Here is a 21,261-nt window from a genome sequence, read left to right on the forward strand (position 1 = left end):
ACAGCTTTCTGTGGGGCAGCCCACCAGTAATATGACGAGCGGAAGACTTCTCTCATGTAGTTCGTGTTGAATTTCTCCAAAACGTCTTATATTATCCAAAGGAAAATGCAGCCACACAGCCTTGTAGTTGAGATACAAACATGTTTTCCAGAGGGCCCTGTTTAACCCCAAGACCTGCAAGGTCTTGCAGGGAAAAGGTGTTTAACCAGGAAGATCTGACATATACTCCCCTACTCTCAGGGGAGCCTCTTATTCCAACAAACTTGACTCCTGTACCCAGTGAAATGTCATGCGCCCTTTTGGGGACTATGTCACATCTTCATTACCCTGATGAGATTTTCTTCCTTCATCTTCATCAGTATTTACCCAGCAGGGTGATGAGCTGTACCCTGGCAGGACAGACCAAATTGACCTCTGTCTCAAATGTGCAGTTCCTCTCATAATTCTCTCAAACAGAATACCAGGACAGTCAATACTCATGTAATAAAGTACAGGACTTCCCAGCAGAACAAATCTGCTCTAGTACACAGTGAATACTTAGGGCCCTGCAATCCTATAGGAGTTACTCCTTTGAACTCTCAGTTCTGGGGTCTGTAAATGCGGCATTCATTTTATGATTTGGTAAGTGTTTAGTTTGAGGGCAAATGCTACTTTTATATATGTGTGTGTGTATGCAGATATCTGTATGTACATGTGCACACACAAGAAAGGCAGAGAGCAGCTTCTTCCCCAGGTGTCCAACCTATAAGAGCTCATCTGTGGGATTTGCCTGCTGCATCCTAGCCTCAATGTGGGGACAGACAGGGAGAGACCCATGGGTAAAGCCTGCTGGGTCTGGACTATCTTTTTATTTATGCCCCAAACTCTGCACACATATGCTGCAAACAACCAACTCTGAGATGAGCTATGCCTCATGTAATGTAATGCCAGTGAATCATGACTAATCTGTTTAAAGGATTAGTCAGGTCAGTTTTGGCATATTCCTCTATCAGGAACTTTTTTTTTTTTTTTTTTTTTTTTTTTTTTTGGTGCGTGGAAAATCAGGGGGATTTGGGCTAATTTACCAAACCTCATTGCTAAGGCAAGTACAGCCTGATAAAATGAGTTTTAACATGTACAGGGTGTCAGGCTGCATTACACATGTCCCATCATCTGGCTTTAAGCTGTGTGCACTCTTACATGCTAGGCTGACCTGGAGATAAACTTTTTTCTTACTGCATGAGTTCTGTTTCTATCTTGAACTGACTTCAGTGACTTGTCCTCTCTTCCTTTCTCCCAGTATGTGATCCTAGCTGCAATTTACAGTTTTCTTCACCCTTTGTTTTCATAGCACCTTTCTCACCCTGTCAACCCTTCATTTACTTTCCCTGATCTAATTCTTCCTCATCTGTGCAATATGACCACATAAACACCATCCTGCTTTCACACTGTCTCTTAAAATGTTCTCCATCTTCTTGGGTTTACTCTTTATTGAATTCCTTCCTTCCTTCCTTCCTTCCTTCCTTCCTTCCTTCCTTCCTTCCTTCCTTCCTTCCTTCCTTCCTTCCTTCCTTCCTTCCTTCCTTCCTTCCTTCCTTCCTTCCTTCCTTCCTTCCTTCCTTCCTTCCTTCCTTCCTTCCTTCCTTCCTTCCTTCCTTCCTTCCTTCCTTCCTTCCTTCCTTCCTTCCTTCCTTCCTTCCTTCCTTCCTTCCCTATTTTTTTCCCCCTTCCTTCCTTTTTTTTTTTGTTTTCCTTTTTCTCTTCTCCATCAGGCAAAGCCTTAAGGCTCTATTTCAGTTTCAATGCCATGTGTTATTAACCAAATCATTCTGTTTTTGCTTCCCTAACTTAATTCTATCTAGCACCCCGCCCCCCCCAAATAATTAACTAGTCAATTAATTAATTCTTTACAACATCGGACCACTGCATATGTTATTTTACGGGGAGCAGGGATCTTCTATAGCCCTGGGAAGCAGTGATTCCTTTGCTTGTGAAATGTTTGTTTTCAAAGGATTAAAATTCATAGCTAAAATTATTAGATGTCCGTCAACGGAAATCACAAGATCTGCTGTTTAGATCCTAATGCACACAGGACCATACTGGTAAACTCCCACAGAAGAGGCAACAGCCACATCATCTCCACTGCTGAAAAATCACCCCAAAGAGGAGATATGTGAGAAACATAAACCTGAATATACCACATTGTCTCCTTCATGACAATGTATCCCACTGCACCCCAGCATAAGGAGAACATTGGATTTATAACCAGTAATAAGAGACGCCTTCTTTTTCTGAGGCAAATCCTCCCCATTACTGGGATCCATACCTTCCCTTCTATAGACTTTAACGGGGTCTCAGAGAATGTCCATGGATGTCCACAACGGTACAGAGGCGCTAATCCAGCCCCAGATTATATCAAATTAGGACATCACCGGCACAAAACTTCCACTGATTGAAAATTCATCTAGGGTCTGAAACCTGGATGCGATCTGTGCTGATCTACGCATATTTCTATCCCACTTGAAGCCATATAATTTTCTTGGTTTATTTTTCACAAGAAATTCATTTTGAAAGGGGAAAAAAAACCCAAAACGTAAACCAAAACCAAACCGTAAGCTCTGACGAACATTTTAAACAGACGATGTATCACACTTGACTTCTAGCAAAGAATTTGGTAGCGAGGGTGCATGTTATAATGTAATAATTCGGAACTCTTATCTTTTCATGAAGCAAACTTTTGCCACCCTGTCCTTACAGAAAAGGGAAAGGAAGAAAAATTTTAAAATAACATTAAACAAAAAAAAATTAAAAAAAAAAAAAAGGAGAGGATGACAGAATTGCCTTTCCCGGCATCAATCCCCCGGGCGCGGGAGAGGAATTGGCAGCCCAGCTATGCCGGACCTCTCAAATCTGGCCACGCTCAGTTTCCAAACCCGCCCCTGGGGAGTGGGGCCAGGGGACACCAGTGCGGAAAAGTCTGCCGCCTGTCCGTCCACGCCCCCGGGCCCTTCCTGCTCCGTCCACGCCACCTTCCCGCTCCCCTTCGGGCACGCACCGTGAGTCCTTCCCTGTCCTTTCACCTCCCCGTTTTCCCCGGGGTGGACTGAAGTGGCCCTGGACATGCCCAGGAGTCGCTCCGCTGGGTGCCCTTAACGGGGCAGGGGTGACGGGAAGCCATCTGACCTCCAAGGGGATGAGACCCTGTCGCTTCTGCGGCGGCAGAGCGGGAGGCCCTTGAGGCTGAGCCCCGGGGCCCTCCACACCGCCCGAGTGTTCACCGCCTCCCATGCCCAGCGGCCTGTCCTCTTTGCTCCACTCCCTCTAAGCCTTAACCCACCCCGCGGGCGAGTGAAGCAGCCGCACGCCGAGTTAGATTTCTAAATTTTATTATAAAATAAAAGCAGAAATATTTTCCAAAGAATGTATTCACATAATATAAACAATAGACAAAACTGAGTGACTTGCAGTTGGTACTGTCATTTAGGTCTAAACTTGAGCAGCAATTTTTTTTTTTTTTTTTTAAGCCCCCTCCTGCCCTTACTACACATTTAGGAGAGAATCTGCCCCTGCCTTCCTCTGGGGCCAGAGCCGGGCCATCACTTCCTTTCCCACCCAGCAAATGGCGAAAGCACTGAGTGGACAAGGCCAAAGAAGCTGTCTTTCTGCATAGCATCAGCTACAAGAAGGTTACAGAGTGTGCCTAGAGCGCGTTGCTGCTATAACTTGACTACAACTTTTGTATTCTTAGTTGAAATTGTACATCGTACACCTGCCACGGATACATAGCTACAATAGGATAACGGGAGCGACGTGTAACTTCCAAACAAGCATGGAAAACAGCGGCCTTGGGCTCCCCTTTCCTCCCCACCCCCCGAAAAAAAGAAAAGGTTACAATGTGCCTCTTCCCACACAGACCGGCCCGATCGAGGACACCACCAAGAGATTTGTGAAGTTAAGGCTGGAGCTGCTACACCAAAACGTCTTGCAGCCTGCTGTGACAATCACATCTCCTGTCCAACAGTCCTTACATGCCTGAGACCACCTATAAGCAGCCCGTAAGGCTTTTCACAACATCATTGCCTACAGCTAAGTTCGATATCTTCCAAACCTGCAGCCAGCCTGCTGACAAAGGGCACAACACACCCACTAAAGAGTTTGCCATTGCTTTCAAAGTCTCTGGTAAGATCAAGGAGAGGGGAAAAAAAAAAAAAAAGAAAAAAAAAAAGAGGGAGAAAAAAAAAAAAAGTTGAAAAATAGAGTAAAGGAAGGCTGGTACGAAGGAGGGAGCATGGTACGCGGTTTTAAGAGCCCAGATCAACCAGGTTGGATGACATGGGGTTGAGAATGGAGTCCTGCAAGCTGTGGTGATGCATGGGGTCGGCGCTGGGCACAGGAATGGCGCTGGGGCCCTGGGGGTGTCCCAGGCTGTGCAGGGGCTGCAGCCCTGGGTTGGAGCTGAGCAGCAGCGCGGGGCTGGAGGAGGTGTGATCCGGAGTCCCTGATGGCGTCTTCTCGTCCTCTGAGCTCCCCAAAACTGTCTTATTGCCGTTCATCGAGGCCGAGAGCGGGTTGTGGCTGTTGGAGTTCGAATTCTCGTTGTTTTCCCTATAGGAAACACAAAACAGGGAGGGAAATCACCGTGTGGCCGCCGCTACGGGAAGCGTACCGCGGGAGCGGCGAGCGGCGGGGCGCTGGGTCCCCGGGGCAGCGGGCGGCGCGGAGTGCAGAAACAGTGGATTTACAAACGCTGCAAACCTCCAAGGCCTCTTCATCTGGCATAGAGGTCTAAGGTCTGCTGAGCTTGTAAACAGAGTCTCCCACTAGCCCAGAGGAAAGTGTCACTTTGCCAAGATGTAATTTTCTGCGTCCAAAGCGTTTGCACAGCTTGGAAGGGCGCGGGAGGGGTGGAGGGGGAGGGGGGAAGGAAGAAGGGAAAAGAGGAAAACACTACAAAAACCCCCAACCCAACCAATCAACCAAAAACACAGAAACCAAACCAAACAAATTCCACAACAACAGCAAAACCCAAACCCAACAAGAAGAAATAAATTTTTAACTTTAAAACTACTTCTAGTGCTGAAGAGAAGTTCGGCCACGATTTCTGCGGGGAAGGCCAAAGCACGGAGATGTGCAGGCAGGATGGCTCTTTGCAGCAGCAGCAGTAGAGCTGGACGGGGGGTTTTCCCATCGCCCTGAGCTTAAAGCTCAAAACATAACTCAATATGTAAGGTAAGGCAAGCAAACGTAGTTAACTCGCTAACCATGGCCCTCTCGGGAAGTGCTTCGCACGCCCGGTGCCATCCCTCTGCCGCTCCCCGGGTGAAGGAGGTGGCAGCCTGGGAGGCTCCAAGGCGGACGGGGCCGGCCCAGACGGTGAGTCTACCGACAGAGACAGCCGTCTCGGAAAGGGAGAACGTAATTTCAGAATTCATTACCGGGTAAATACCTAGAAATGGCTGGAGGCTGGCCAAGCTCTTGCACACACACTCTCTCTCACACACATGTGTTTATACACACACACACACATATAAAGTGTATTTTTTTTTTTTTCGAAATTAGAGGGGCAAGATGGGCAGCCATCTGAGCAAGGTTAACGTGGCTTTCATACAGAGCCCTCCTAGAAAGCCTTGTCTGAAACGCTGAAGGCATAGCGAATCTATGTAGAAGCTCCTGCGGAAGCTTTAAACCACACTATCTGTCAGAGGGGCCCTATCCTGAAGGATCTGGTTGAAAGAAGAGAAGCCATTGAACTGATGGTGTTTTCTCAATAAGGGCCGCAGGATGTGGATGGAGACATTTTGTGCCGAAAAATAAAATCAGGCATGAAAGTTCTGTTTAAACAAATTTGCTTGAGTGAATGACAATCCCATGAACGTTCTGTTTTCTAATGCCTGAAGAGTAATATTTAGTTGAGGGTATTTTTCAATCTGAAAAATCTTATTTTCCTCTGCAGACCTTTAAAATTGGATTCCCCGGGGCGGGGTGTGTTGGGAAATAAGCGTAACCTTCATTTCCTTTGAATATTTGAAGGTGAGTCTCTTCTATCAGCAATAAAAAGGTTCCCTAACATCTAACCAACACTTGCGGGGATCTGAAGGAAAATTAAAGTTCTGGCACTTTTTTGGGAAATGTATAGAGCCAATCTGCACTGAAGCCGAACCTGCCGGGCTGTACAACTGCGCGGCCGCGGATCTGGCCATTTCCAAACCACATTAGACAGACATTAAAAAAAAAAAAAAAAAAAAAAAAAGAGAGTCTCCTCGGAGGGAAGGATCTATGGGTGCTATCTAATCCGGTAATCAACAGCTCAGGTCCTACCATTCGATCCATATGGAACGGGCAATTCAGCGAGCTAGTGGGGAGCCACTGGGCAGTTAGAGGAATATTTTTTCTTCACCCCCCTTCCTAAGGCAACGGGAATGCTAACGGAAAAGTAATTGTGAATATCCGAGGACGGAGGTATTTAACCTCTGTCCAGAAATTAATGGTCACTTCACTCTATTTAACGTGAAAGACACACTTTCGGAGTCACGCTCGGTATACAAACATACACGTATTAACATGTATTCATGGGCACCTTGCTGGGCAGTGACCACGAACTGCCATGTTATGAGCGAAATAAGAAATTGCTCTGGTCAATGCCTCACTCCAACTCCAGAAGCCGACGTTAGAGGTAGTTTTTGCAAACCACCATTTACAGTGCCCAGACTCTCCCAGATTTCCCTCTCTACACCTGGGTAACCCTTAATGCCATGCTTCGAACCACGCGAGGCGCAAAGTTTTCGCCTTCAGCGCCGCTGCAGCCAGCCTCAGATGCCGCGGACCTACACCTCCGGCCCCGCCGCCCGACAGAACTGCGTCGGGAAGGAGACGGCCGCGCTGCTTAACCGGGCGTCGCCACCAGCCACGGCAAGCGTTCCCAGCAGAAGGGTCTGTCTCGGGGCCGCCACTCCCGCTATGCTGGGAGTAGCGTTTCGGCGGGGCAGGTGTCCTGGTCGCTTCTTCTGGGGCTACTTTTGGCGGACAGATGACCTCGCCGAGCACCCCTCGTTCACCTCTGCTTCCCTCAACGCCCCCGCCCCGGACAGCCTGTCCCGTCCCGGGCGTGTCATCCAGCGGGCCTCTCCACAGCTAGGGCTGAAAGCAGAGGGCGAGGGGAGAAGTCGGGGAGCTGCGGACGCCCGGGGCGCAGGGGGAGCCGTACCTTTCCTTGGCCTCGGCGGCGCGGTCCCGCTGCCTGCGATTCTTGAACCAGTTGCTGACCTGGGTGGTGGTGAGGCCGGTGGCCTCAGCCAGCTCCCGCTTCTCTCGGGGGGACGGATAGGGATTGTGGGCGTACCACTCGCGGAGGACGCTGCGGCTCTTCTCCTTGAAGCAGTAGCTGGTCTCCTCGCCGTCCCAGATGGAGCGGGGCAGGGGGAACTTGCGGCGCACCCGGTACTTGCCCACCGCCCCTAGGGGTCGCCCCCGCAGCTTCTCCGCCTCGATGTAGTGCGCCTTCAGCCAGAGTTGCTGCAGCTTGGGGTGGTTGTGCGCCGAGAATTGGTGGCTCTCCAGAATCTTGTAGAGCTCGCGGAAGTTGCCCCGGTGGAAGGCCACCACTGCCTTGGCCTTCAGGACACTCTCGTTCTTGTGAAGGTGCTCGCAGGCAGGGAGGGACCAGAGGAACCGCCCCAGCCGCTCGATGTTGCCGCCTTGCTGGAGCACCTCGCAGACGCAGGCCACTTGCTCTTGGGTGAAGCCAAAAGTCGGGAGCATCGACATGGTGAGCCCTGCCCCACCGCACACCCTACGGCTGCATAGAGGGGAGCGGCGCGGGGCGGCGGGCAGCGCCCGGCATGCGGGGCCAGCCCCGGGGCGGTGGCGCCCGGCGGGGCCCTCTCGGGCGTCACGGCCGGGCGCGGGGGTCCGCGGCCATACGGCGCCCGGCCCCTGGGCGGCCGCGGTAGCCTAGGAAAAAAAGCGAAAAGCGAAGGCAAAAAAGAAAGTCTCGGGAGCCCGAGCGCGGGCGGCTTTTCCCCGCGGCCGCCTCCTTTTTGTAAGTCCAACTTGCGAGAGTAACTTCGTGCCTCTTTTGTCTCCTATCTGCAGCGCTCGCACCGGCCGCGGCTCTCCCACTCCCACCCCCCTCGGCCGCCGGTTTGGGATCTCCCTGTTTCCCCCCCACCCCCCGCCGCCGCAAGATCCCACATAATATACTGGTAAAGCCCTGCTCCCTCTCTCCTCTCCCTCTCGGAGTTTTTTCCCCCTTTGTTTCTCTCTCTCTCCCCCCCCCCCCTTTTTTTTTTTTTTTTTTTTTTTTTTTTTTTTTTTTTTAAATAATATTATTCTAAGCTGGCATGAAAAGTGATTATCCGCGCTGTGATTGGTCCGGTTATCTGACCCGGGGACTGCCAGGAGAAGACAATAGTTTTAGTCAAATTATTTGCCATGGTGACGCTGTCAATCAGGGGTAACCCGATCTGTTTTGAGGTGGCTCCCCGGCTGGGTTGACAGATTGCTCAGATCTACTCAGAGGCGGCCCTGCGAGCTGAGATATTAGCTTGCGAGGGAGAAATTTCCGCCATGATTGACGCTGCAGGCGCCCGTCGGGGGAGCGAGGCAGCGCCGGAGAGCGGAGCCCAGAACTCTGTCTCTCGCCGCAGGGCGCTGCGGCGCTGCGGGACGGAGCCGCCACCCCATCCCGGGCCCCGCAGCCGCATCCCAGCCCCATAGCCCAGTCTGGATCCCGCAGCCTCCTCCCCCTGCTACCGCATCCCAGCACCATCGCTTTGGACCGCTGGCTCTGCCGTCCCAGGCATGCGAGGGTGCCGTGGGGAGAAAAAAACTGTCTCTGGGCCTTGCAGAAAGTTTCTTTCTAAACACATTGGCTTAAATCCCCTCCCCAGCGCCCAGTAACAACTGTCTTTAGAGTTTTATAGGGAAGGGGCCTCTTATGTACAATAGAGACCCTGTTCGTGACCTGGAATCCTATTACACGCTGATCGTACCTGCCCGGGAGCTAGGAGGAGGCATGATGGTATAGGACTAGGGAAGGACTGCCTCTCCATTAAGGGGCCATGTCCCACCACCCTCCAGTGTGCGGGGCGCTGGCATTTGTGATCACTGGACTACGGGCACTTATTTCTACTTGGTTTCCAGGAGCGTGTCGAGGTGTTTTATCCAGGACAGGAACACGTGTGAAAGTCGGAGGCACTTCGGGTGATTAAGCCGACCCTTATCACCCACGCGTGCCCATTACACACCGCATTTTATGTGTACTGCCTGCACGGGGCAGGGACCCGTATCCTTTCCCGCCCTTTTCGGTCTGCACAAAGCGAAAGGCGAAGGAGAGTGACTCTGTAAGCCGGAAGATTGTTATGGGGATGAGCGGATGAGATGACCTAGCGAAGGGGCATCCCTACCTAGACGAACGGGACAGCCGAGGAGGTGGCGGCGGGGTTCGCCCCGGTGAAGGAGGACGCTCCTGGTCCCAAAGTCAGGGCAGTTTCCATGGCCTTTAGTGTTCCCTTTTTGCGGATAAATAATTATTAAATCACCAAGGCTTTTTAACTCTGTTTGCAACCCAGACAGGAGAAGTCTCTGCAATTGTGTGTTCCTGCCACGGTACCTTTGTAGTCACCCCGGCACGTCAGAAAGTTAGCGAAGGCACAAGAGATCAAGCTGTAGCTCCCCACCTCGTAGCCTCACCCTCCGCCGCCGAAGTATTCAGTGTTCGTGTCGGTACGGGCAGAAGCGGCGGCCGTTACCAGGGGAAGGAGAAGCCGGGGTGGCGGCGCGCAGCCTGGCCGCTCCCGGCAGCCCCGGCGAGAAGCCGCTTCAGGGCTACGGCCAGGAGAACCGCTGCAGGGGAGGGAGGCAGAAGGAAGAGGGGGGCAGCCGATCAGCCCGCGTCCAGCTTGCTCCCAGCGTGTCTGGATTCTTGCATCTGCATTTTCTCAGCGCGCCCCGCCTTGGAAGCTGCGTGTCGAGCTACCTGTCCAGCTTCTCCCCAGCGCTGCCACAAAGAAGCAGTGGAAAGCGGGCGGCTTCCGCCCTGGATCTCCCGGGAACGCAATAAAGAGGAGTCCTTTGCAGGACAAGAGAGAGCGCGCTCAAATTCGTTTAAAACAAATTTGGGGATGTTGATGATAGGTCCATAAAACCTACTTGCATGATTCTCCCTCCGTCCTTTTACAAGATGAGCCCTCGGCCGCATAGTACCTCGATGCTGGCCGATTTTTGCAGGATTTAAACTGCTCCTGTTTGTAAACGAAAGTATCTCGATCTCAGCGATTCCTATCCACCCTAAGCAGATGGATAATTCACAGCCGGAGCTGCAGCAGAACATCACGGGACAGCAGAACCGATCCATTACAAACATTACTCCGAGCAGAAACGGCGACAGAAACACAAATCCCCCTCCAGCCCCCGACGGTTGCTCACACACCGTGTGCCGTTTGCGAGAGAGAACAGAACATAGGTCTGCTGTCTCCTGCAATGGGGACCGTGGCAACACAGAAGAGCGCTAGCGGGGTCTGATCTGCTCCCCACTCCCCTCCTTCTCGCATTCGGTCACCCCACGTTTATTAGGGGTATACTTGACTCCGCTTCTTCTCCTATCTCATAACCAGAACGGTTGAATCTGAACGGGAGCAGCTGATCGCCCTATCCGGAAAGGAGATATCAAAACCTGTTGCATGGACTTAGATCTGAGAAAGTGCCTTCTAATAGCCTAAAATGTGAGTACAGAACCGCCACGCCAGCCCCTGCGTAGACGCTTTCATTTTAGGCTGCCTGAGCCAGGCTGCAGATTTCCCAGAGCCTAGGCAAATGCAGGACTAGCCCCATCCCGAGCACCCTGCATCAGCTTGCGTCCCAAAGCAATTGCAAATTAGTGACATCTGATACCACATTCTGTATAACTGCTTTTAACTTTGGAGAAACGAAAAATAAATAATCTTCCTGTACCTGCTAGGAGGGCAGATACTGGCTGCAAATCCACAGCGTGGAGCTAGTCAAGTTGTAGCGACTTGAGAGAGAATCAGATGATCGGGCGCGGAGCTGTGTTTCTGGCGTTTACGAAAGAGCTGGTTCACCGCAACTAACGCTTGCCCCCAGTCCGACGAGAACATTTTTTTCTGGCGGCTGAAGGCTGTCTTCATTTAATCGCAGGCTAAAAGTGTTCCCAGCTCCGCTACAGACCGGTGGAGAAGACCAGGGGGTCATTCCATCCCCGGATTGGGCCTTGATTTCGGCGGTGAATTTCCCTAGGTTCCACTCGTGACGAGCCCTCACCCCTTGGCGTAGTCATTGCCACACACGAAGGAGCGTGAGAGTGTCAACATATTAATCGTTAAATACGAATGAAATAAAAAGTCGGGTCATTAACCGGGGCACAGACTGTCTGGGGGACGAGAAAGGGGTGGTCGTGTCGCTTCCTAAGAGCCTTTCATTGTCCATAACTGATTTGTGTCCACAAGTGAGGGCCAAAAGCGCTGCAGTCATCCGAAAATCTCCTTCTCGGCTGTGCCTCGACTGTTTCCTCGAGGAACGCCAAGGTGCAGGCCCGCACCGTTTCCATGACAGACACCATTAAAGACAGGAAACGATTCACCCAAACTCTTGCTCTGCATCTTCCCACAAACCCCCATAGTCGCTGCCTCTGCAGACCCCCTCGTCCATGTTACAGAGGCACAGATGCCGCCCGCTGGGCTCGAAACAAATCCTGTGCCGGAGAGGCGGGAGGCAGGGTGATGTCTCCCTGTCTTCTCCCACTCTGCGGGGCTGAGGGCACGAGTGCTCTTGCCAGTCGGCCTTGGCTGCCTGTGTGGGAAAGACAAGGGGACGTCGGCTCTCCGGGAGGTTTTATCGGCAGGAGTAGGGAAAAAATGATAAACCCCGCAAACTTCACATGCCAAAAAGAAACGCATCATCCTCGCAGATGTCCACTACTGTGGCAAGGACTGCAGGAAGAGCAAGCAAAAGACAAACAACTTCGAAGTATTCGTTTCTTTCTTTCATTTTGGTTTTTTTTTTTTTTTTTCCTTTGGCGGGGGTGCAATATGCATTGCTCTTAAAATCGAAGGGCTTTAACGTGACAGAAAGCCCGCCGCAATTAACCCCGTTATTTTCGCAAGCCCTTAAAAATGGATCATAGAGGTCTTTACCAGCATCCTAGGCCCACCTGCCCCCTATCCCCGAACCTGAGGGGGAGCTAAGCCAGTTTCTCCCTGACGGGACCCGGCCCTTTCTGCTGGTCAGAGCTTTCCCGGGATCCATGGAGGCAGTTTACAACCCGGAACCGTGAGTTGTTCCTCCCGCCTTCCCGTTATTTATCCAAGATTTTATTTATTTTTGCGTTTTGTTTAAATCTCGGGGTCTATCCCGTCACAGATGGCAGTAAGATCCTGCCCCGACTGAAAAAGAAAACATGACGGAGGATCACTGACCATAACTAAATTAAGGCAAATAACAATAGCTTGCTGTTCCGTGATTTGGGACGAAAGGAATAATTCAAAGCTTTTGCAGCGCGCAGTGCGCTATTCCTCAAGGGGACCCACGAAGGATTTCAGATATGTAGCGGGTAACTCGATTATGCTAACAAACTCCGCTTGAAAGAAAACGTTGTTGGGCTGGGGGGCGGGGAAGCGAGGTGCTGTGGGCCGGGGGAGAGCTACGTTGAGGCACCGGCGGGAGCGCAGCCTCTGCCTCAGGGAGCGGCGCCGTTCCCCGCACCCGCAGATCCGTCAGTCCTTTGCAGCCCGGAGCCGTTTCCCGGCCAGCTGGACCTGAGATGCTCGAATAACATTTTCGAAAGAGATGTATTAATTAGGAGACTGGGGCCTGATGAGACGTGACTGAGCTGGCCTCGGTGAACCTTTCCGTCCCCGTCCCCGCCGCCCTCCGGTGAAATGGGACTCAGGGGGCGTCACTGTGTCCTCAGCACAAGGCACTGTAACCTCCCGCGCTCCCCCTGAAACCCGATAGCCCCCAACTGTCTAATGCGGCCGGTCCTGATTACTTTTGTATTATCCTTTCTCAATCTCAGGAGCGGGGATGCAAGTTCCCATTCAATTCTAAGAGCAGTACCCTCCCGGCCGTTACCCCCAGCATCTATGTTCAGATCCGGAGTGTCCCCCGTCCACGGCCCACAGCAGGGCTCAGATCACGCGGAGGGGACTGCCGGCTGGGGGGTGGCCCGGGGAGGGGGGAGCATGGGGGACTGTGCCGATGCCCACCCAGGTCCCTCACCCTGGCTGGCTTCGGGGACCGCCCCAGATGCTCCGCGGCACAGCAGACAACGTACAGCTTACAGACAAGACAACAACTACAATAAAAGGCACATATGGTTAAAATAAGGAGAGAGAACTTTCTGCCCTAGGGGATTTGCAATAACTAGCCAGAAATGCAGGGCATTAGAATTTAAACTTCTGGTGGGCTTCTGGGGGATTGACAACTTAAATCACACTACAAGCATCAATTTGACAATATTTATAAACTTCTTATTTCCAGGGATCTTCTTGATCAGAGATAGACCAGGTTGCTATGAGCTCGAGCCACGAAGGTCTCCCTTCGCCGCCCCCCCCCCCCCCCCCCCCTTTCCCCTCTTCCGAGTTGATGAATAGCGATCAGGTTTCTTTTAATGGCTGCCCCCTATTCTCACTGCCTCCCACAACTAACCCAAGACCCTGTTTCCCCGACCTCAGTTAATTCCGCTGATTATTCCAAGATGATGAGGAAAGCACTAAGATTGCTCACTGTTCCTACTGATGCAAGGCATTTTTGTTACCGACTCCATCCCTGGCTCACGGAGATTTGGCCTGGGAGTATTTTTAGGAGTAGACTGCCTTCCCTTCCCTCCTGTCCTCCTCCGCCAGGCATCTGACGGTTTCGACGGGCTCGGTCATGACCTTGCCCTCTCCGAGGGTGCGCGATGCCCGCCCCGGGGCCGGGGACGAAGCACAGGTACCCCTGGTGCAGTGGCTAGAGGGGTCCCGGGGCGGAGGTACCGCCGAAGTTTAGGCAGCCGCTCAGTTAGCAGCGCCGCAGATGAGCTCCCCGGCCCAGAGACCCCACGGTCCCTCGCCAGGGCGTGGAGGGCGATGGCCAAAGGGAGGTAAACCTCCGTCCGCCTCCTGCAGCAGCAATTTCGGTTCCCCTCTGGGAACGAAAACTGCTCCTTCGGCCCCAGGCTGGGCTGAGGCCGATTCCACGGGGCCGCAGGGGAGATCCAGTCAGAGAAATCTCACTAGAGGGCTCTACCACTCAGCTCCGGCTGCTGCCGAGAGAAAGCGAGGCTTCGTCCTTAATGCCCTTTGGTCTTCCCGGCAGGTTCAGCCTGGTCTTGTCCACCTCCCAGCGCTGTCGAAACTGGTTCAGATAGATCATCACCATGACAGGAAATTCTTTGTCTTATTAATAGTAACCTCCTACCCTGCTCTACCTGCAACTGAGCAGGACTGATGTCGCTTTCCTGGTACATAATGGCGCTAGAGGTCTTTGGGGAGCTGAATCTATCCCATGGCAAGACAAACAAGCACAGTCCATAAAACAACCAAAGCTCTCATTTCGAGGTGGGCCCCAGACACAGGTATTCTTGTAATGAATCAGTGAGTAAGCACTATTTACAGATGTGTACATTACTTTTCCCCCTTCCCTATAGAAACATTTTGCATAAGCTCTTCTATGGTCTATAGAGTGTAGTATGCCCATAAACACATCCATAATTGAAATTCTGCAAGACTAAGGAACGCTGAAATGCAATGTAGTGTCATCAATTAATATGCACAGAGATTAGTGTCAAAGGCACTGACTCATTTAACTGGAATTTGTTCTTGTTTTGGATCTTTTTCCTTTTAAATAATTGCTACAATTTGCTGTCGGCAATAAATAAAAACAAACAAGGCAGCATTAACTAAAACCAAAGCAATTATTAGTTGTAAGGGAAACTTTGTAATATTTCAGAATGCATTCAGTTAAATTTCAGTCCCAATAATGTTTGTAATAAATAAGTAAATTGCTTTATTTACAGAAATTAGGAAGTGCAATTTAGTTTGCTTCTCATGTCTTGCATTACTTTCAGAAGTTTTGCATACAGGTTAAAACTCCAACAGGAAAAGCTTTGTGGAAAGGTAGAGAGGTTAGATAATTTAATATCAGTTAAAGCTGATCAACTTTCCAATGGAAAATTTGTCACTTCTGAACTTGTGTCAACATGTGTCAACATTCTATATTTATTTCTGTGTATTGTTTCAGCCTCCTATTTTCTGAGTTAATTCTGCCTCTGTCATTTGAAGTCTTCTTCACTTTAATTCACAGGTTCTTGAATCAGCTCAAATGCATCATGGACATTTTATTTCCAAAACAAAACCAAAATGAATGAACAAACCAACCAAAACCAAACAGCACCATCACCCCCAAATGGTATTCCATTAATTCATGCTGCAGAAGGTAAGGAGGATGCATGAACTCAAGCACATGGTGCAGCTACCAGTACACTTCCAAGTACAGCTTTGACTGTGATCTCTCTCAAACAGTGCTTGGGGATGCCACACACAGATGGGATCACTCCTAAGGTGCAGTCTGCACTGCATGGCACTGAGTTTGGCTCTCTCCATCCTGCACTATTGCAGTCCTCCAACACTCTCCTAAAAGCTTTTGCAGTTCCAGGAGCCCTTCTATGCTCTCAGTTCTCAACTTCCTTCAGCTTCATACTATGAAAATACCTCTTGAATAGTTTCAAAGGCATCCCTTTATTATATATATATATTATTACACACACACACACACACATACACACATCACCTCTCAAATTCAGAACTAAAACACTACAGGTCCACTCTGGACCCAGTGACTTAGTGACAAATCCCTCTTAGCATCAGGACCAGAGAAGGGTTCTCAGCCCTGTTCTACTTAGCAACAGAAACATAGTTCAAACATCTTTTTACAATGGGACTTCCCAAATTCTTGAGACTTACCACATCTTCCTTCTTCTAATGGAGTTTAATTAGTGCTTAATGAATTTTTACTTGTTTCATTCTCCCCATAAGTTTCAGAGGAAGCCCAGATACTAGTCCTAGTGCTGAAGATTTCACTGAGTGATAGTGAGCTGTAAAGCATGGGTTTCTTGTGCAACAATCTCTCAGGTTTTCTCTGTCTGATACCTGCTAGAGCCAGAAAGTAATCAGGAAATAACTCAAGCCCAAGAAGAATTTTGCAGAACAAAAGGATTTTTTTTTTTTTTTTTTTTTTTCCCCTCCTGATCTGCATTTTGAAACAAATACAGTTTTGGGTGAGGATGATATGTTCAGGTTTGCTTTCAAGTGTAAGGAGGTTGACAGTGGCATTTGGTATGCATTGAAGAAGTCTGGTAATTAGGCCTTACAGTCATCATAAAGAAGAGATTAATCTTCTAAGAAGAGAAGAAAGTAAAGAGGTATAACTGGCTGTATTACATATAAAGGAAGGCAAAATCTACAGTGCCAAACTGGGTGCCAGACTTGTGGCTGGCAGGTCTGAGTGCTATGAATTCAACAAGGAGAGGGCATGCCTTAAGATGGTTCTCTTAATCCATCAAACTGTACTTTGAGACATTTGAACATGGAGGACAGAGATGAGGGCACTGGCTTAAAAGGATCAGGGCAAAAGGAATGAAGCAAGAAGACCTAAACACAACATTCTGGAGGAAGCTGTAGATACCACAAATAATCTTGGGATTACTGAAGGCTAGTCCAGGACAATTGAAGTTATCTCTGGTTTTAAAGTCATAGTATCATAGTATCATAATATCATAGTATCAGTCAGGGTTAGAAAGGACCACAAGGATCAACTAGTTCCAACCCCTCTGCCATGGGCAGCGACACCCCACACTAGATCGGGCTGGCCAGAGCCTCATCCAGCCTGGTCTTAAACACCTCCAGGGACGGCACCCAAACCACCTCCCTGGACAATCCATTCCAGGGCTTCACCACTCTCATGGTGAAGAACCTCCTCCTCACATCCAGTCTCAATCTCCCCACCTCCAGCTTCATTCCATTCCCCCTACTCCTATCACTACCTGATATCCTGAGAAATCCCGCCCCAGCCTTCTTGTAGGCCCCCTTCAGATACTGGAAAGCCACAATTAGGTCACCTCGGAGCCTTCTCTTCTCCAGACTGAACAGCCCCAACTCCTTCACTCTGTCCTTGTAGAAGAGGTGCTCCAGCCTTCTGATCATCCTTGTGGCCCTTCTCTGGACACATTCCAGCATGTCCAGATCCCTCTTGTAATAGGGGCTCCAGAACTGGATGCAGTACTCCGGGTGGGGTCTCACCAGAGCTGAGTAGAGGGGGAGAATCACCTCCCTTGCCCTTCTGGCCACACTTCTCCTGATGCAGCCCAGGATCTGATTTGCTTTCCGGGCTGCAAGTGCACACTGAGAGCTCATGTTGAGCTTCTCGTCCACTAGCACCCCCAAGTCTCTCTCCTCAGGACTGCTTTCCAGCCAGTTACTGCCCAGCCTGTATTTGTGCCTGGGATTGCCTCACCCAGATGCAGGACCCTGCACTTGCTCTTGTTGAACCTCATGAGGTTGGCTTGTGCCCACCTCTCCAGCCTGTCAAGGTCCCTCTGAATGGCCTCCCTTCCCTCCAGCGTGTCTGCTGCACCACACAGCTTGGTGCCATCAGCAAACTTGCTGAGGGTGCACTCAATGCCACTGTCCATGGCACCGAGAAAGATGTTGGACAAGACTGGTCCCAGGACAGATCCCTGAGGGACTCTGCTTGTCACTGGCCTGGGCTTGTCACATGGACATGGAGCCATTGACAGCCACTCTTTGGGTGCGGCCATCAAGCCAGTTCCTTATCCATCTAGTGGTCCACCCATCAAACCCATGTGTCACCAGTTTGGAGACCAGGATGTGGTGCGGGACAGTGTCGAAGGCTTTGCTTCAACTAGGAAAGAGGCTGGGGGGATGGGAGAGTATGAATGTTGTCAATAAGATACCTGCTTTCTCTACAGCTGCAGAAAGTATGAGGATGCTGTGTCATAGGAGAAGGTTTCAGCTAGGGAGACTACAAGGACATGGAGAGTGTTTGTGATCACCTCAAAATCATCTGTACTCTGAGGCCACAAACAGGGAGTAAAGAGCCAGGAGCTCTTTTTATTTTCATATGCTCTTTCTCAAAGGCTTTAATTTTTTTCCTCCAGCTGAAGAAGGTTCAGAAAATCCCTGTTGGATAAATAAGCCATGTCTAGTTCGAAGGTAGAAGTGTGCAATGTAAATCTAAAGCACGTTGACTGCATTCAGGTAATTAGAAGGCTCATAGTTTGCCCAACATTAGTGAGCAATTTGGCTGAGTGATTCAACCTCACATGACAAAAATCTTAATGTTGATGAGTGATGCATGTCTGACAGAATTTTGAGAACCACCTTCCCATCCTGTGAAAGTTTTGTTGTTTTGTTTTTACTGCAATTAATTATGCAACCTATTTAACCTTGTAACCTGTCCAGAGGGAAGGAAAGACTCTACGTGTATAGAGTGTACATGCACAGAGTGCACAGAAGTTGATGGAGAAAATCCTACCAGGTCTGTCAGCTCTGCACCATGGGTCTTAAGAAGTGGAAAAAGTAGGGGGAAAAAAGGATTTGTGATGAAATAAGAGGAGGAGAGAAGCTTACAAAAGTAAATTTTGGAGATCTTTCAATGGTATTAATGAACTTTTCTAAAGAATCTTCCAATTAGTCACCTGGCACAGAGAGTAGCAGGCTAGGATAGCACAGATCTTGGTACATGGAGGAACTGTTTCCGAACAATGCAAAATCCTTTTGTCTTCAATGTCAGACAAGAACCTTAGGAAGACAAGTCATGTTACTATTGATTATAAGTATTTTAAATTGATTCTGTTCCTTGGGAATGAAAAGATGAACAATTATCTCTCCAATTATATTTCTTAGAGTACTAAAAAAATCAGAGAAGTGCAAGGTCTTGTTCCTGGTGTATATTTCCTTTGGGCTAATCTTTGAAGACTGAGAAGTGCTGAGACACTGTTGATATTATGTAACCTTCAACACTAAGGTAGATATACATAATTCTTCCTTTTTTGAGAAGTCTTATTAAATGTCTGGAGACCCATAATGTGATCCTTGCTTCACAATTTTGAGCATAAAGGAACTTTTCCAAGACACTATAGAAGCAGAAAAGTTTGAATGTGTAGTATGCATAGAATTTGATGAAGTAGGCACTTTTCCTGCCATATGTTAAATAAACAACTAGTTGCTGTGTATTATGTGGTGAAGCAGGCTGATAACCTCCTGTTTAATAATAAGATATAATTTTAAGGCTTCAACTAATTCCTTATATTCTCAAGAAATAGGTGTTTTTTTTTTTTCCCCTCTACATGTGAAAATTCACAGGCAAATAGGCAATCAATCAAATCATTCACAGATGCTAACACCCAGATGTGTGTATTTCTGTGTGGAAGTAATCTATAGCTAGCAGAACTCTTGGATAGAGAAATACTGTAAAAAACAGATTAGGCACACATAAGTTAAAGGCATCTAACCAATGTGTCAAGAATTTTAAGTTTTATGAAATTTCTATTAGGTACAGAACTCTCAGTATTTCCTTCTAAAAAACTTTTCATTAGTGTGTAAGAGGGAGAAAGTAGATTTCTGTAATAATCAGCAGAACCTTCCAATTTAATGTACAATACACCAAAAGAACGGCGTGACCTTACTTCCCTTGCCTTCCAAACTCCCATTAAAAGCTAGCACTTGAGTAAACCTATCTTGTAATAATAAACTCTACAATAAACCCATAATGATGAATGGTAAGCTTGCATGCTGGATGTAACTTTTTGAGTAAGACTGTCCAATATTTGCTGTGCTAAAAATCTATCAGTACTGGATTTGATCATTTAAACTAAAGACTTAAATTCATAATCAAGATGGGAAAGAGTGCAAATGTAGATTTGTATTTTCCTTTTCAAATGAGAAAATGCCTATATCTGAGAAGATTTGTGTCTTATTCAGCCCAATACATCTTATATCCTCAGAATATATCCTCATAGTCTCAAGCTGTGCCAGGGGAAGTTCAGGCTGGAGGCAAGGAGAAAGTTCTTCCCAGAAAGAGTAATTTGCCATTGGAATGTGCTGCCCAGGGAGGTGGTGGAGTCACTATTTCTGGAGGTCTTCAAAAAAGGATTTGGTGTGGCACTTGAAGCCATGTCTTTGTCATGAGGTGTTGGGTGATAGGTTGGACTTGATGATCTCTGAGGTCTTTTCCAACCTTATTGATTCTATGATTTTATGATTCTATTCTATGAAAATTAGGAGAGGCTATTTTAAAATCAGGGAGCTGCAGGAGGTCAAAATTAGATAAAAATTTAGAGCTGAAATTCATAGCAAATATTTGCAGAAATTCAAAGCTTCATTCCTTACAGAACTGCCATTTAAGTATTTAAGTCACTAACTCTTTAGCCGGGGGTGTGGGAGTGTGGGGGGTGGAATAGAAGCATTTCTTTCTGTGCACCTTTGTGTATTGTATTTGTATTACTTATATGTACACAGGCACATGTACATACAAGCCCATATCTCTATCTCTATCTCTATCTCTATCTCTATCTCTATCTCTATCTCTATCTCTATCTCTATCTCTATCTCTATCTCTATCTATATATACAGACTTCATATTTTGATCAATATGACCTGGACACTCTTTGTGTCTTCTCATTAAATCAATGGGAATTTTTCTGAAATAAAGAGTTCTGAATATCAGTGCATCAGATCTGTTTCTTTGACAAACGATGAAACATGCAGTTGAGTGGACAAGGACACCCTGTTGTGGTGAGGTTACCAAACATTTGGAGCCAGCAAGCAGTACATGGTGTGTAAGTTAGATTATTTAATTGTCTTTTTATTATTATATATTGTTTTAAAAAGTTTGGTAGAGAGGTGAGTATTGATTAGATTTTCGATAGTACTTTCACTGATTACTCATATTATTTTTACACAATTGGGGTAAAACCTACTTGAATGAAGATGACCAGTGAAGAAGAAGAAATAATACATGTTGCAATATCCTTTTCCACAAAAGTAAATATATAACACAGAAGGTTTTTGCTTCCCACTGCCATGCACTACATTAGTCTAGTGTCAGTTTAGTAGAGATGAGTAGATTCTCATTAGTTAAAATCTATGGCAGTGTAGACAAGGGAGAGCAGTGATCTCTTCCCAGATGCAAAGTACTAAGCATTCATATTCACCCACGACTTTTTTCCTGTAGGAATATGTCCAATCAAATGGGATAACCACCACC

At 48.4% G+C, this 21,261-nt stretch overlaps 1 protein-coding gene across 1 annotated transcript; it reads right to left on the reverse strand.

Annotated features, from left to right (window-relative positions):
- Positions 1 to 3,348: 3,348 nt before the first annotated feature.
- SIX2 (SIX homeobox 2) lies at positions 3,349 to 7,798 on the reverse strand. The gene is made up of 2 exons (XM_068158876.1): positions 7,184 to 7,798; positions 3,349 to 4,584 (listed from the first exon to the last, which is right to left on the reverse strand). The coding sequence occupies exons 1-2, from the start codon at positions 7,741 to 7,743 to the stop codon at positions 4,281 to 4,283; spliced, it is 864 nt and encodes a 287-aa protein (XP_068014977.1). The 5' UTR covers positions 7,744 to 7,798; the 3' UTR covers positions 3,349 to 4,280.
- Positions 7,799 to 21,261: the final 13,463 nt, after the last annotated feature.

This window comes from Melanerpes formicivorus, unplaced genomic scaffold (assembly GCF_026170545.1).
Source record: "Melanerpes formicivorus ecotype bairdi unplaced genomic scaffold, bMelFor1.0.p_v2 SCAF_43, whole genome shotgun sequence".
NCBI classification, from domain to species: domain Eukaryota; kingdom Metazoa; phylum Chordata; class Aves; order Piciformes; family Picidae; genus Melanerpes; species Melanerpes formicivorus.